General features: G+C 28.7%; 1 protein-coding gene across 1 annotated transcript in view; it reads right to left on the bottom strand.

Moving 5' to 3' along the window:
- Positions 1–11411, bottom strand: part of LOC107454682 (neurotrimin) — a 196623-nt gene extending 185212 nt beyond the window's left edge. Inside the window, exon 1 of the mRNA XM_016071956.4 lies at positions 11011–11411. Within this exon, the coding sequence (XP_015927442.1) occupies positions 11011–11083 (73 nt within the window). The 5' untranslated portion in view covers positions 11084–11411. The remainder of the gene's footprint in view (positions 1–11010) is intronic.
- Positions 11412–12116: the final 705 nt, after the last annotated feature.

Here is a 12116-nt window from a genome sequence, read left to right as displayed (position 1 = left end):
ATATGGAGAGAACATCAATATTACATGAATTATACACCAGCTAGGAATACGAATTTCACACTGTGCTTATTGAAGTAATCCTTCTAAAAGGCCAGAAATGCTAAGTTTAGTATGTAAATAATCTTTAAAGTTTAACTTTTCAATGCAATGTATATATTGAGAATTTTCTTTATATAAATTTACCGAAAAGTTACGAACAAGCTAGTTACAAATCTAAAAATTGGCGAGAACATCAATACAATATGAATTACACATAAGCGAAGAATATGTAATTCATTTCTATAATGTTCGGTCATAATACATATTTTTAGACACATCACAAAATTTAAAACCAAAATATGTGCTTATATTAACTGTCTAAATAATTATTTATATGAAAAACAAATGTTTTCAAGAGTTTTGATGACAAATGGTTAAGGTTTGAAAGACAATAGGTAAGAATTGAATATGATATTGAATATATATTGATAACGATATATTGAATATGATCACGAGAATATGATTGATATGCGGAGAATTGCTCCAAAGAAAAACATATAACTGATGTACAAAGAATGGGAGTCCTGCAAGTGACGTAAGATGGGTATCTTGATCCTGATTGGTTGTTAAAACGTGGCATTCATTTACGTCAGCAACTGATCTTTCCATTCTATTTCAAGTTAGCCAATATCTCCAAGTATCAATTCTCTTAACTGACACATTCTAAATTCTTTCACAAAGATTCTTTCTCAAAATCCAATTCTTTTACTATATATTTACACAGAGACATAACACAAAAAAAGACACGAAGCCACATGGAACATAAACATACTATTTATGCATCGAAGTTGACAGGCACACAAAACAAAAATATATCACGGTTACAGTAAAATACATAAACAAATAAGAAATCCAAAATGAGTAAAGGACGTAGACCGGAAAGAATTATATTTCAACTAATTCGATTTGCGATACTGCTCTTCATTTAATTAAACTTACGGTTAATTAACAGCACTGAAGTCAAAGGTCACATGTGCGTGTATGGGAGTTCTTCTACCTCTTGAAGTACAAGTACCCATTTGCTGGAAAAATGCTCAAAGAAATTGCTCAAATGACCTTCACGCCTGCTGCAATGCATGCATTACACCTGTGGTGTAGGGAGTGACGTGTGTTTATGAAAACGATAAGCAATTTCTTTCAGCATCTCCTCACACGATTCTTAGTACGTAAATTACATCGTTCTCTTTCAAGCGATTTCCTTGTACATAAATCATATTTTCGTAAATAAAAAGTTTTCTGAAGCATGTTTTCCCACTGTGTTAATTTCTTAAATGTGAGAGTAAAAAACTACTTTTTAAGTTCTTGTGTTCCGATCACACATTCTACGACGAATATTAAGTTGAATATATAAATTGAATATTCATATATTGAATTTAATATTTATATATTTATATTTGTATATATTTACATTTGAATATATTTACATTTGAATATATTTACATTTGAATATATTTACATTTGTATACATTTACATTTGTATATATTTACATTTGTATATATTGAATTTAAACTATTTTAAATAATGGATCATTTCATATTTGAGAATTCATACTATCTTCTAAAAGACAATGAAAAAAAGAACCTTTAAATAAGCATGATTTCTTTAAAAAAAATTTTTTTTGAAAAAGATTTTAAATCTTAAAATAATTTGAAAATAAATTAAATACTTAAAATAGAAAAAAAAACTGCAAAATAGCGTAAATTGCAAACGCATTTACCTTTAGAAAAACAATAACACTCAGAAAATTAATATTTTCTAAATTGAATTCAGTTTTATAATTATTGCCGTCTCACAAAAATTGTTGATTGGTGTTTTATACTTAAATAAACAAAACTATTTTAAGTATCAAATAGTTTTTAAGAGAAGCAACAATATAGTTTGAAAAATGTTCAGTAAAATTATCTCTATCTACAGGGAATTAAGAAAAATTGCTCGTAGAAGCCTTTTGTTTGAACTAATTTTCGTGAGGAAATCGTCCAATTAACTCGTTAATCCCTAAAGACATTGGGTTCTCGATTACGTAAACCACTGTCTTTCCTCCACCATTCAGTATCTTCTTTCTGAAGTTTAACAATTGAGTCGGCACATTAAAGTCAAAATAAATCTAGAAGAGGGGTAATACACGATCTATAAAGTAATTGGAGTTAGTTACATTTGATTAAATTGATTGAAGTTTCCTTATTTTTTTTATTTCCCATTATTACAATTAATGGAACGTTTTATATATAGCCTAATCGCTTAAGACCAACATGCATTTTATTTCAAAACTTTTACATTCACTTTTCAGATTATCTTTTTGCAATGTTACTACTTTTATTGCTACATTGTGAAAAATTACAAACCAAATTACTGTTAAAAGTACCTTTTTAAGTACAGGGCACCCTTTCTAACGTAATTTTTCCTCAAAAAAGTTACGGAACAAAAAATCTGATGTACCGTAATTTTTACAGTAGCATTTGCTATAAAACCCCTGTAATAAATGAATAATACCATAAGAAAGTACGGTGTAAAATTTTACGGTAAAAATTTATTTCGTGGTAAAATGTATTTTACGGATGATGCAATCCGGTTAACAGTACTTTTAAATAGGTTAATGTTTCAACCCATTAAAAAATAAAAAAAATCTAATAGCTTAAAATTGCTTTTCATTTTTACAAGCCGGAAGTCATATAATACTGTTCTCTTCATTACAAAGAAGACTCTGATTTATTTGATAGTCAATTAGAATTATAAAATAAGTTCTTATCTAAAATTAATTTCTTTATCTTTCCTTTAAAAGTATTTATATATTATAACTATTTACCATACGTAATTACTTATATCCTCGTCTAATATAACTTAGTGATGTGAATTATTAATCCACGTTAAGGACATCTTTACGTAATTTCTGATAAAAATATCTAAAACTTTTAATTATTATAACTTCTTAATCGTTTTACGATAATGAAAGAGTAATTTATTATATTTTTATGTAGGGTTGTTCGAAAAATAATAAATTTTTATGAAAATGAAAGACGATTTTCTTACTTTGAATTAATATTTAATAGCATTTTATGTTCAGTTATATTATTTAAAGACTTCATAAAACCAATATTGAATTACATATTACTGATTATATTTCAGTACGCTAAGAAATTTTTATTTTTAACAGGTCTCTATTTTTTTATTTTTAACAGGTTCCATTTTCTATGGTAATGGCTTTCCTAGTTAAAAAAGACATAATTCTGGTAATAAAAACCAATATATGTGGTGTTCAAATAACTAATTTAGTGATTTTCTCGTTCATCTGGAAATGGCTTAACAGAATTTCTGTTTTTCAAAATAATAGTTCTTATTACTACATATTTTATTATCACATAAAATATACACCGAGTTTTAAATGCAAATTAAACAGAATAGTTTTTTATTCCATGCTCTAATTAATTATCATAAAACTATAAATTTTTATTCCATATTAAAAAAAAATCATTGACAAAATGTTTACCAAGGTAATAATGTGTTTTTTTAATGTTCCCATATACCCAAAATTACCATACTCTGGCAGTTTTTACGCACATATTAAATATGTTTTTTTTTATTTTTTTCATTCAATAACAAAAAGATTCCTCGTGCACCACTGAAAAAGTACAACACGAGGCTTACAGACGTAAGTATGGTATCAACAATGTAGGATATTTAAACAGATATACATACTAAAAGGGCATGAAAAATTAGGGAGAAAAAAAAATAATAATAATAAAAGTTAAAAAAAAATAAAATAATAAAAAAAAACATTTGCAAAAAGGATGAGAAAAGGAAAAATAAAAGTAGTACATAAAACAAACTGATTTATAAGATTGCATTAAAAACTGAATCAATGAATTTGCAGAAAAGTTTGAAGACGGTTTTGTTTCCCACAAAAGTGCGAAGAGGAGGGGGATAATTAATACTGAGCGACTTTAAGGCAATTATTAAGTTTTTTCTATTTTTCTCAAAATGTGAGCATTTTACAATAAAATGCTCAACGTCTTGTGTTCCTCCAATATTGCAATCACACAGATCACTGGAGCTTAAGCCAAATCTTTTCAAATATGCCTTGAAGTTGCCGTGTCCAGTGAGAAATTGCGTCACATGAAAGTTGCAGGGAAAATAAAAATGAGAATTATCAACCTTAAGAATTCTTTAATTTTTTTAACAAACAATTGTTATTTTTTCACAAAATTATATTTAACTCTCTTTCACCGTCAAATAATTTCTGTCACCTAAGAACCATTTTAAAATTTTTTGAATGCATGTCTTTTTTTCTGAAATGAATTAACTGAAAAACATATTTTAGTTCATAAATTGAGTTTTCTTGACAATTACTTAAAATTATTAAAAATATTATTTTTACTTTATAAGGATTTTTGGTGCACTAAATAAAAAATTGTACCTTGAACTGGTTTAGAAATTAATGAGCTTCAAACACAATTTCTGCTAAACTGATACATTTCATGTTTAAAAGTCAATGCAGTACGTATATTTGATTCAACACACAATCGAAATTAACGAAAAATATTACATGGGAACAATTATTAAGTTTATCAAAGATATACTCTACGAGGTTCATTTTTAAAGACAGAACCAATTGCACACCATTTACACGCATCCTGTCAAGTGACGTTAGTTCAAGATTAGCAACCTTCTTCAAATCTCTCGCTGTGCCACTCTTTCGCTTCACGTCTCTCTGCCTGTATTGGTTGGATGATTATACTGCTGCCTTTGTCGCCATATCAATCAGTAATCCCACCAATTGTGAAGTGCATTCAGTTATTCAATTTTTAAAGCAAAAGAAGTTCATCCTGCTAAAATTCAGCAGCAGTTGTGAAAGATTACGGGAAGGTATATAGAAAGATAGATATGTGTGTAAATGGTGTGGGTTTTTAAGTGACGGAAGAACAAATGTTCATGAAGAAAGATCTGGATGGTCTATTGTCATGAACGAGGAGTACTGGATCATCCACCTTGCAACCCTGACCTAGCACCATCAAACTTTCATCTGCTTCCAAAATTTAAACAATTTCTTGGAGGAAATAGCTTAGAAAATTATGTTGAAAGAAACTGTTACTAACTGCTTTAACGATCAGGAGGCAGAGCTCTTTGAAGATGGCATGTAAAAGCTAGTGCCATGACTTTACAACTGTTTCAATATTAATGATGACTAAGTTAAAAAGTGAATAAATGTTTATATTTTAGTTCGAGGAGCAATTTACGTTCATATAGAAAGTTTCTCTTGCTCCATTTGAAAACTGTTCTTACTTAAAAAGTGACCCTCAACTCCTTAACATTTACCAGTTGTTGTACAATATTATTATTAATTTTTAAAAAAAAATTAGTTTTAACAACAATTATAAAAATTACCCTGCAATTAAAAATTTTAATTTTCCCCTTCCAAGAAATCAACCTTCATTACTTTAGGTTTTGAATTCTTCTATTTTTTTGTCACATTTTTTTAAGATGACAATAAAAAAAAACATTTTTTAATAAAGAAATTTAATATTGTCTTTACATTTTAAATTACAAATTATATATAAATTTGCATTAGCAAACAAAATTTGAAGTGTTATTTTTTTTTATCCGCTTACAAATTGTTGAAATGGAAAAAGAACGGACTTTTGAACAAACGATTTTTTAATCCCATTTAGTTTAGAAATTGACGTAACATTAAATCTTATTCCTTTTAAATATCATTCTTGTGTATAAACATTTTTTTCAAACTTATATTGAGATCGAAAGAAGGTACCTTTCTTAAAAATTATATTTGATGGAATATTTCTTATTTTGTAAAAATATGCAATTCCCATTTTTCTCCAATGTTTTTGGACGATTTGGAAACAGATCACAAATAAGCATTTAAGGAATATTATTATTATGTTCAAAAAGGTTTCGTGGACGGCCACTTTTTTAAATGCATATTAAATACAATTCTTTATAACCGGTCAACATATTTTTTGGAAATACAGCTATCGATTTTTAACTCCTTAGACTAGTTTATATGAACTTAACACAGAACACAGGAGAACTCCTAAATCAGACTTTAGGACTAACAATCTGTTTATGGAGAACTTCTTGATAGAGCTAAATCTTTTTTTTTTAATGTTGATTGGAGAGAAAAACATTGAGAACCTTTCACCATTGGTAAGGCGAAGTGCGATCAGTACTGCCGCTTGTCATAAATTCCAGCAGTTTTTTAAGAAACGTAGGTATTCACAAAAGTGGATTGCTTCCTTATTTGCAATCTCTCACCTATAAAGCCTCGATGACTCAGGGGATAGAGCGTTCGCCTTCCAATGAGGCGAACCGAGTTCGAATAGCAGCCGATAAGAAATCTGCATCCGGCTTGCACCGACCGCAGTGCTGACGTGAAATAGTATCCTCAGTGGTAGACGGATCATGGGTTAGAGTCCCCTTGCCGCCAGGCTAACCGTGGGAGGTTCTCGTGATCTTCCTCTCCATGTAACGAAATGCGGGTTAGCTTCATCAAAAAATCCTCCACAAAGGCAGATTTCTCCCAATACTCGATCCAGGAGTTCCCTTGTCTTTCTGGATTGGGTTCAAAATTACAAGGCTACGGAGTTGAACATTAGTAGTCGTAAACCCATAAAATTTAATCCGCTGCTCAACGACAGTTATAAAATAAAAATAAAAAATCTCTCACCTATATATATATATATCCTTCGTTGAGCAGCCGATCCAATTTTGGGTTTATGACTACTAATGTTAAACTCCACATCCTTGTAATTTTGAACCAATCCAGAAGACAAGGGAACTTCTGCACCAGTACACCCAGAGGTTTTGATTTGTTAGGGGGACATGGAGGACTTTGCGACTTGACAGATTTAACGCTCATCAGTCACTATTTACTTCACCGGAAGTCTTTGGCCGGCGGGGAACGAACCCATAAACTCTTGGACATGGGCCCAGTGCCCAACCCACCTGGCTTTCACCTTCCAATGAGGTGAATCGGGTTTGAATCCCCAGTGAGGGCTGGTTGACACGAATACACATCCGGTTTGCACCGACCACAATGCTGACGTGAAATATCCTCAGTGGTAGACGGATCATGTGTTAGAGTTCCTTTACCGTCAGAATAACCGTGAGAGATTCTCGTGGTTGTCCTCTCCGTGTAACGCGAATGGGTTAAGTTCCATCAAAAATCATCCGCATTCTCCCAAAGACAAATTTCTCCCAATATTTGATCCAGGAGTTGTCCTTGATCCTTATCTCCTGGATTGGATTCAAAATTACAAGGCTACGGCGTATAACAGAGGTTGTCATAAACCAAAAATATTGGGTCGGCTGTTCAACGATGGTTATTAAATTAAATAAAATATAAAATCTCTGACCTACTCTCAAAGATTTCTATGCAATATTATGTGGTTTGCTTTGGAATCAAGCACATTTCACTTGCTACCAAGTTAATTCTCTTTGAAATCTGCCCTAGTATTTGGAAATATAAATTATGTCAAAAATTACGTAACAAATAAAATGGGTGAATGACTTCATTATATTTAATAATGAAAAAATATAAATAATTAAGAAAAAATATAAAAACATAAGTGTTTGATTTGCGCTGAAATGAATTTCGATCTTTACAAGCATTTTCAATCAGTTGACAACTTTTAAAATGAATGTTAGAAACACAGTATAACTGTTCCGTTTAAAATTTGAAATGAAAATAAGTAATATTTAAAAACTAATTATATATGGGTCACCATATAATCTAACGATTTTAAATGCTTCATAACATAAACGCTAAAAACATGTCAGTAGCTTAGATGTATTATGCATCGCTGTATTTAATTCATTTATTTTCTAAGTATGTAAAATTCCTTTCATCTTTTAAGGATGTAAAAATTTATTGTTCTTTAAATTATCAGGCAGAACTAGCTATCCGTGATGTTCAATAAATATTATTTGAAAGTTACATGTAAAAAAATGATTTTCTCATTGCCCAAAACCATTAATAGTTTCTTACTCTTTTAAATCAAATCACGTTTCGTCCCTCTCTTTGCAAATAAAAAAAGTACGTCAATACGGTTTTAATAACGCATTTTTATAATAAAAATCCTTAAAAATATGGTTCAAATTAATATAACAGTAAATGTTTTGGAAATAGGAAAGATATTATGGTTCTGCAAGTTCCATACTCTCTAATAATGTGTATGAAATTACTCGTAATATGAAGAGAAATAAACTAATCAGATTATATTCTTCCGTTAATTAAAAAATGCCGTTAATTTTCCGTTAATTTTCAGTTATTAATACAGTAAAATCTATTTTTATTCGGTGATATTTAAAGTACTTGAAATAAATCCGGAAGTAAAAAAGCACTTTCATCTTTAAAAGATCTGAAAATTAATTTTTTTTTAAAGTTAGAAGAAAGAACTAGCTATTACAATTCTTTTCACGATGTTAAATATACGTTATTTAAAAGTTGTGCAGAAAAAATGATTTTCTCATTACACAAAACCATTAATGGTTTCCTACTCTTTTAATTAAATCACGTTCCGTCTCTCTTGGCTCTTGTATTTAAATTTGGTGAATTTTGTAATTAAAGCTTCCCATTTAAACACAGACCGATTCTTTCGTTTTACTCGATTTCTTTCCCCACTTGAAAACACTCGACACAAGAAATAAGACGGAAAGATACTCATTGACCATGAAATGTCCAATTAGCGAATTGCATATCAAGTGAGATATGTAATTAGACTATCAATGCATTGACTGTATGTTTCTTTAGAATAAATTAGTATTCAATGAAATGAAACTGTGGAAAAAATGCATAAATAAGTACAATCATTAAAGTACAGAAATACAGCATGTAGTTTATTTTTAAATATACGCGTAGTAAAAATGATAAAATTTTCGAAATTTATTAAAACGAAAGTAAAGAAATTTGCAACATAGAATAAATTTTCGAATTATAACTGAAAGTAAGAAAATGTAAATTTAAAATAGTTTATTATTTCAATAAAAGAAGTATATTTTGCTGGATTTTTTTGGTAATTAAAATTGAAATAATTACTTATTTTAGCAAGTGAAATACATATTGCAGAATTATTTAAATCTGTTTTCTTATCCTTTGGTTTTGCCTGTTTCTTTTTTTAATCTTAACGAAAGTAATTAAATCAGAATAATAAATAAAATCATTGACCATGAAATGTCCCTTTAGTAATTGTATATCAAGTTAGATATGCAGTTAGATTTTCAATGCTATGATTGTAAGATTCCTTAAAGCAAATTTAGTTTCAATGAAAGGATGTCTTCAAAAAAGTCCATAGATAAGTAAAATAATTAAAATATAAAAATTCATAAAATATATAATAATTAAAATAAATAATATAAATCATTAAAATTTATGGAAATAAAATCTGACGAATAAATATATTCATTGATCATGAAATGCCCTTCTAGTAAATTGTATATCGAGTAAAATATGTAATTAGTCTAAAAATGGTTTGATTGTATAATTCCTTAGAGCAAATTTAACTTTAAATATAGCATTCTTCATTTCATTTAAGCATTCCTTTTTAAAAATTATTAAATAAGTAGTGTTATTAAAATAGGACATATAGTTTGTACTATATTATAATATATATATATATAAATAAACATCTTTAAATATTCGAAATCTATTAAAACGAGAATCACAAAATTTGAAATATAGAATAATTTCATCTTAAATTATAGCTGAAAGGGAATGAAATATTCATGTATCTTTACATTACAGAACCTTATATTTTTTATGACGAAATTATTCATGAAAAACTAATTTATCCTCAATATAATTTGAGGATAAATTACAATTAACGATACAATTAACTTCGTGAGTATGTCTTTCATGACTTTTTTTGCATCATTTTATTCATCTTACACTGTCTAATTGGTAATTGCATGTCAGATATCAAGGAAGATGTTAACTACACTACAATTGTATAATGCATTAACTAATTTTCAAAATAAAAAAAAGAGTTATAGAACGACGCAAGAGAAATCATTAACTTCATAAAGTAGTTGTTTCCACAGTTGAAGTATTATTTTACTTATTAGCATATTTTTTACGAATTGATATAATTAAATGTAACGTATATATTCATTAAAATCCTTTACATTATTTCGTAAAAAAAGGTACAAAATATCACTGTATAATTGGAGAGGGGGAGTTGTATTTTTAAGACAATACAAAAGAATAACACGTTTCATTTATTTGATTTTTTGTGTTGTTTTTATTGCGACAAGAATTTTTAATGAAATATTTAGGAGTGAAATATTGAAGGTGGAGAAAAAGAATCTGTCCTAAATCAGCTACTAGAAAAATCAATTCTGTTCATAATTTTACTGTATCTTTATTCTTTATATTATATATATATATATATATATATATATATATATATATATATATATATATATATATATATATATATATATATATATATATATATATATATATATATATATATATATATTCTGTATATAATATTCTGTATATAATATTTCTTCCAATAAAACGAAGCATCTCTAACTCTCTCAGAAGAATATTCTTTACTTTCATTAATATATTTTTCAAAATTGTTTGATATAGTGATGTAATACAGTTGCTGTTCATAAAGAAAGAAAAGCAGATAAAGTTGATTGATTATATATATATATATATATATATATATATATATATATATATATATATATATATATATATATATATATATATATATATATATATATATATATATATATATATATATATATATATATATATATATATATATATATATATATATATATATATATATATATATATATCCCCACTATGTATTTAAATTATATTAAATAAGCAGACATTTACGTACTTCACAAGCATTTTTTTTTATTATTAGTTTCTTTTTCTTTTTTTTTTCATTTCCTTATTTAGCATGTTTAAATTCAAAGCTATAGCAATTTCTATTACTTACCTGAATATACCACATACGACGATGTAACTGCAGCCAAAACCGCAATGATATAAGACATATGTTGCAGCCTCATGTTAAAATGTTCAAAATGTCACCCATGAATTTAATTGGAACATATGTTTTTTTTTTCTTCGAATCAAAACAAAAATATATTTCACACAACTTGAACAAAAGAGGATGTAATTCCTCTGACTCAATTACCACGTGCTTCTCTCAACCATAATTAACACTTTGTTCCTGAGCGGAAATGTCACTTCTTTGTTTGTTTTACTTTCCCGGACAACCTTAACTGATACGAGTCACTTCCCATGCATGTGCGATCCTTTTTCGGAAGAAAACAGGATTTCGAAAGAAAAAAACCGGATAGATTCCCTTCTCACTCCGCTTGTCCGCGGATAAATAAAAGGATAACGGGAGAAACAGCGGTTGTTATATAGTGGGCGCGTCGGATTGGTCCGTGCGCCTGCGCCCTTGAAGTTAACGAGTAGGGGGGGTCACCTAACTTGTCCATCAATTTCCTGTGGGTATAGTCAAGAAGATAGAAGGGGGGCTGAAAAGAAAATCTGAGAGCTCTCTCCTGGATTCGCCGGAGCGAATGGGGCGTGTTGTTTTGAGCAACATAACGGGGCATCTAGACAGTGTGTGGGAATTTTTCTCAGGATTTAAAAATATCCTGGAGAGAGAAAAAAAGGAAAATTGAAATACCCTCGGTAGTTTTAGTAAGATTAATCGTGCAGGAAGAGAAGTAGATTTAGAATGCTCGTAATTTGGAAAATTTTTATGTTTCGCCATTTTTTTTTCAACTTTTAAAAAACTTCAACTTTGTAAAGAAAGCGGTTACTGAAAGAATAACACAATCCTTTCTAAATGAAGAGTAATGCTAGTTATTTATTCTCGTGAGGTGAATTTCAAACCTTGCTCTCACATCGTTAATATTCACCACTTTCTAGATTACGTAAATGAATTTAGAGTAAATATGAGACGTGGAAAAGCCTGTTCGAAAATTCGTTGTTCTCTTTCAAAACAATAAACAGGTGGAAAGGATTCAAATTAGGGAATAATCTAATTTAATTTCGCGTTATACACGTGTAGTTTTTTTCTTCTTA

Source organism: Parasteatoda tepidariorum, chromosome 8 (assembly GCF_982258835.1).
Source record: "Parasteatoda tepidariorum strain Cologne lab strain chromosome 8, Ptep-v5.0, whole genome shotgun sequence".
Classification (NCBI taxonomy): domain Eukaryota; kingdom Metazoa; phylum Arthropoda; class Arachnida; order Araneae; family Theridiidae; genus Parasteatoda; species Parasteatoda tepidariorum.
Note: the sequence above shows the minus strand (reverse complement) of the source record. Positions and strands in the feature narration are given on the sequence as shown.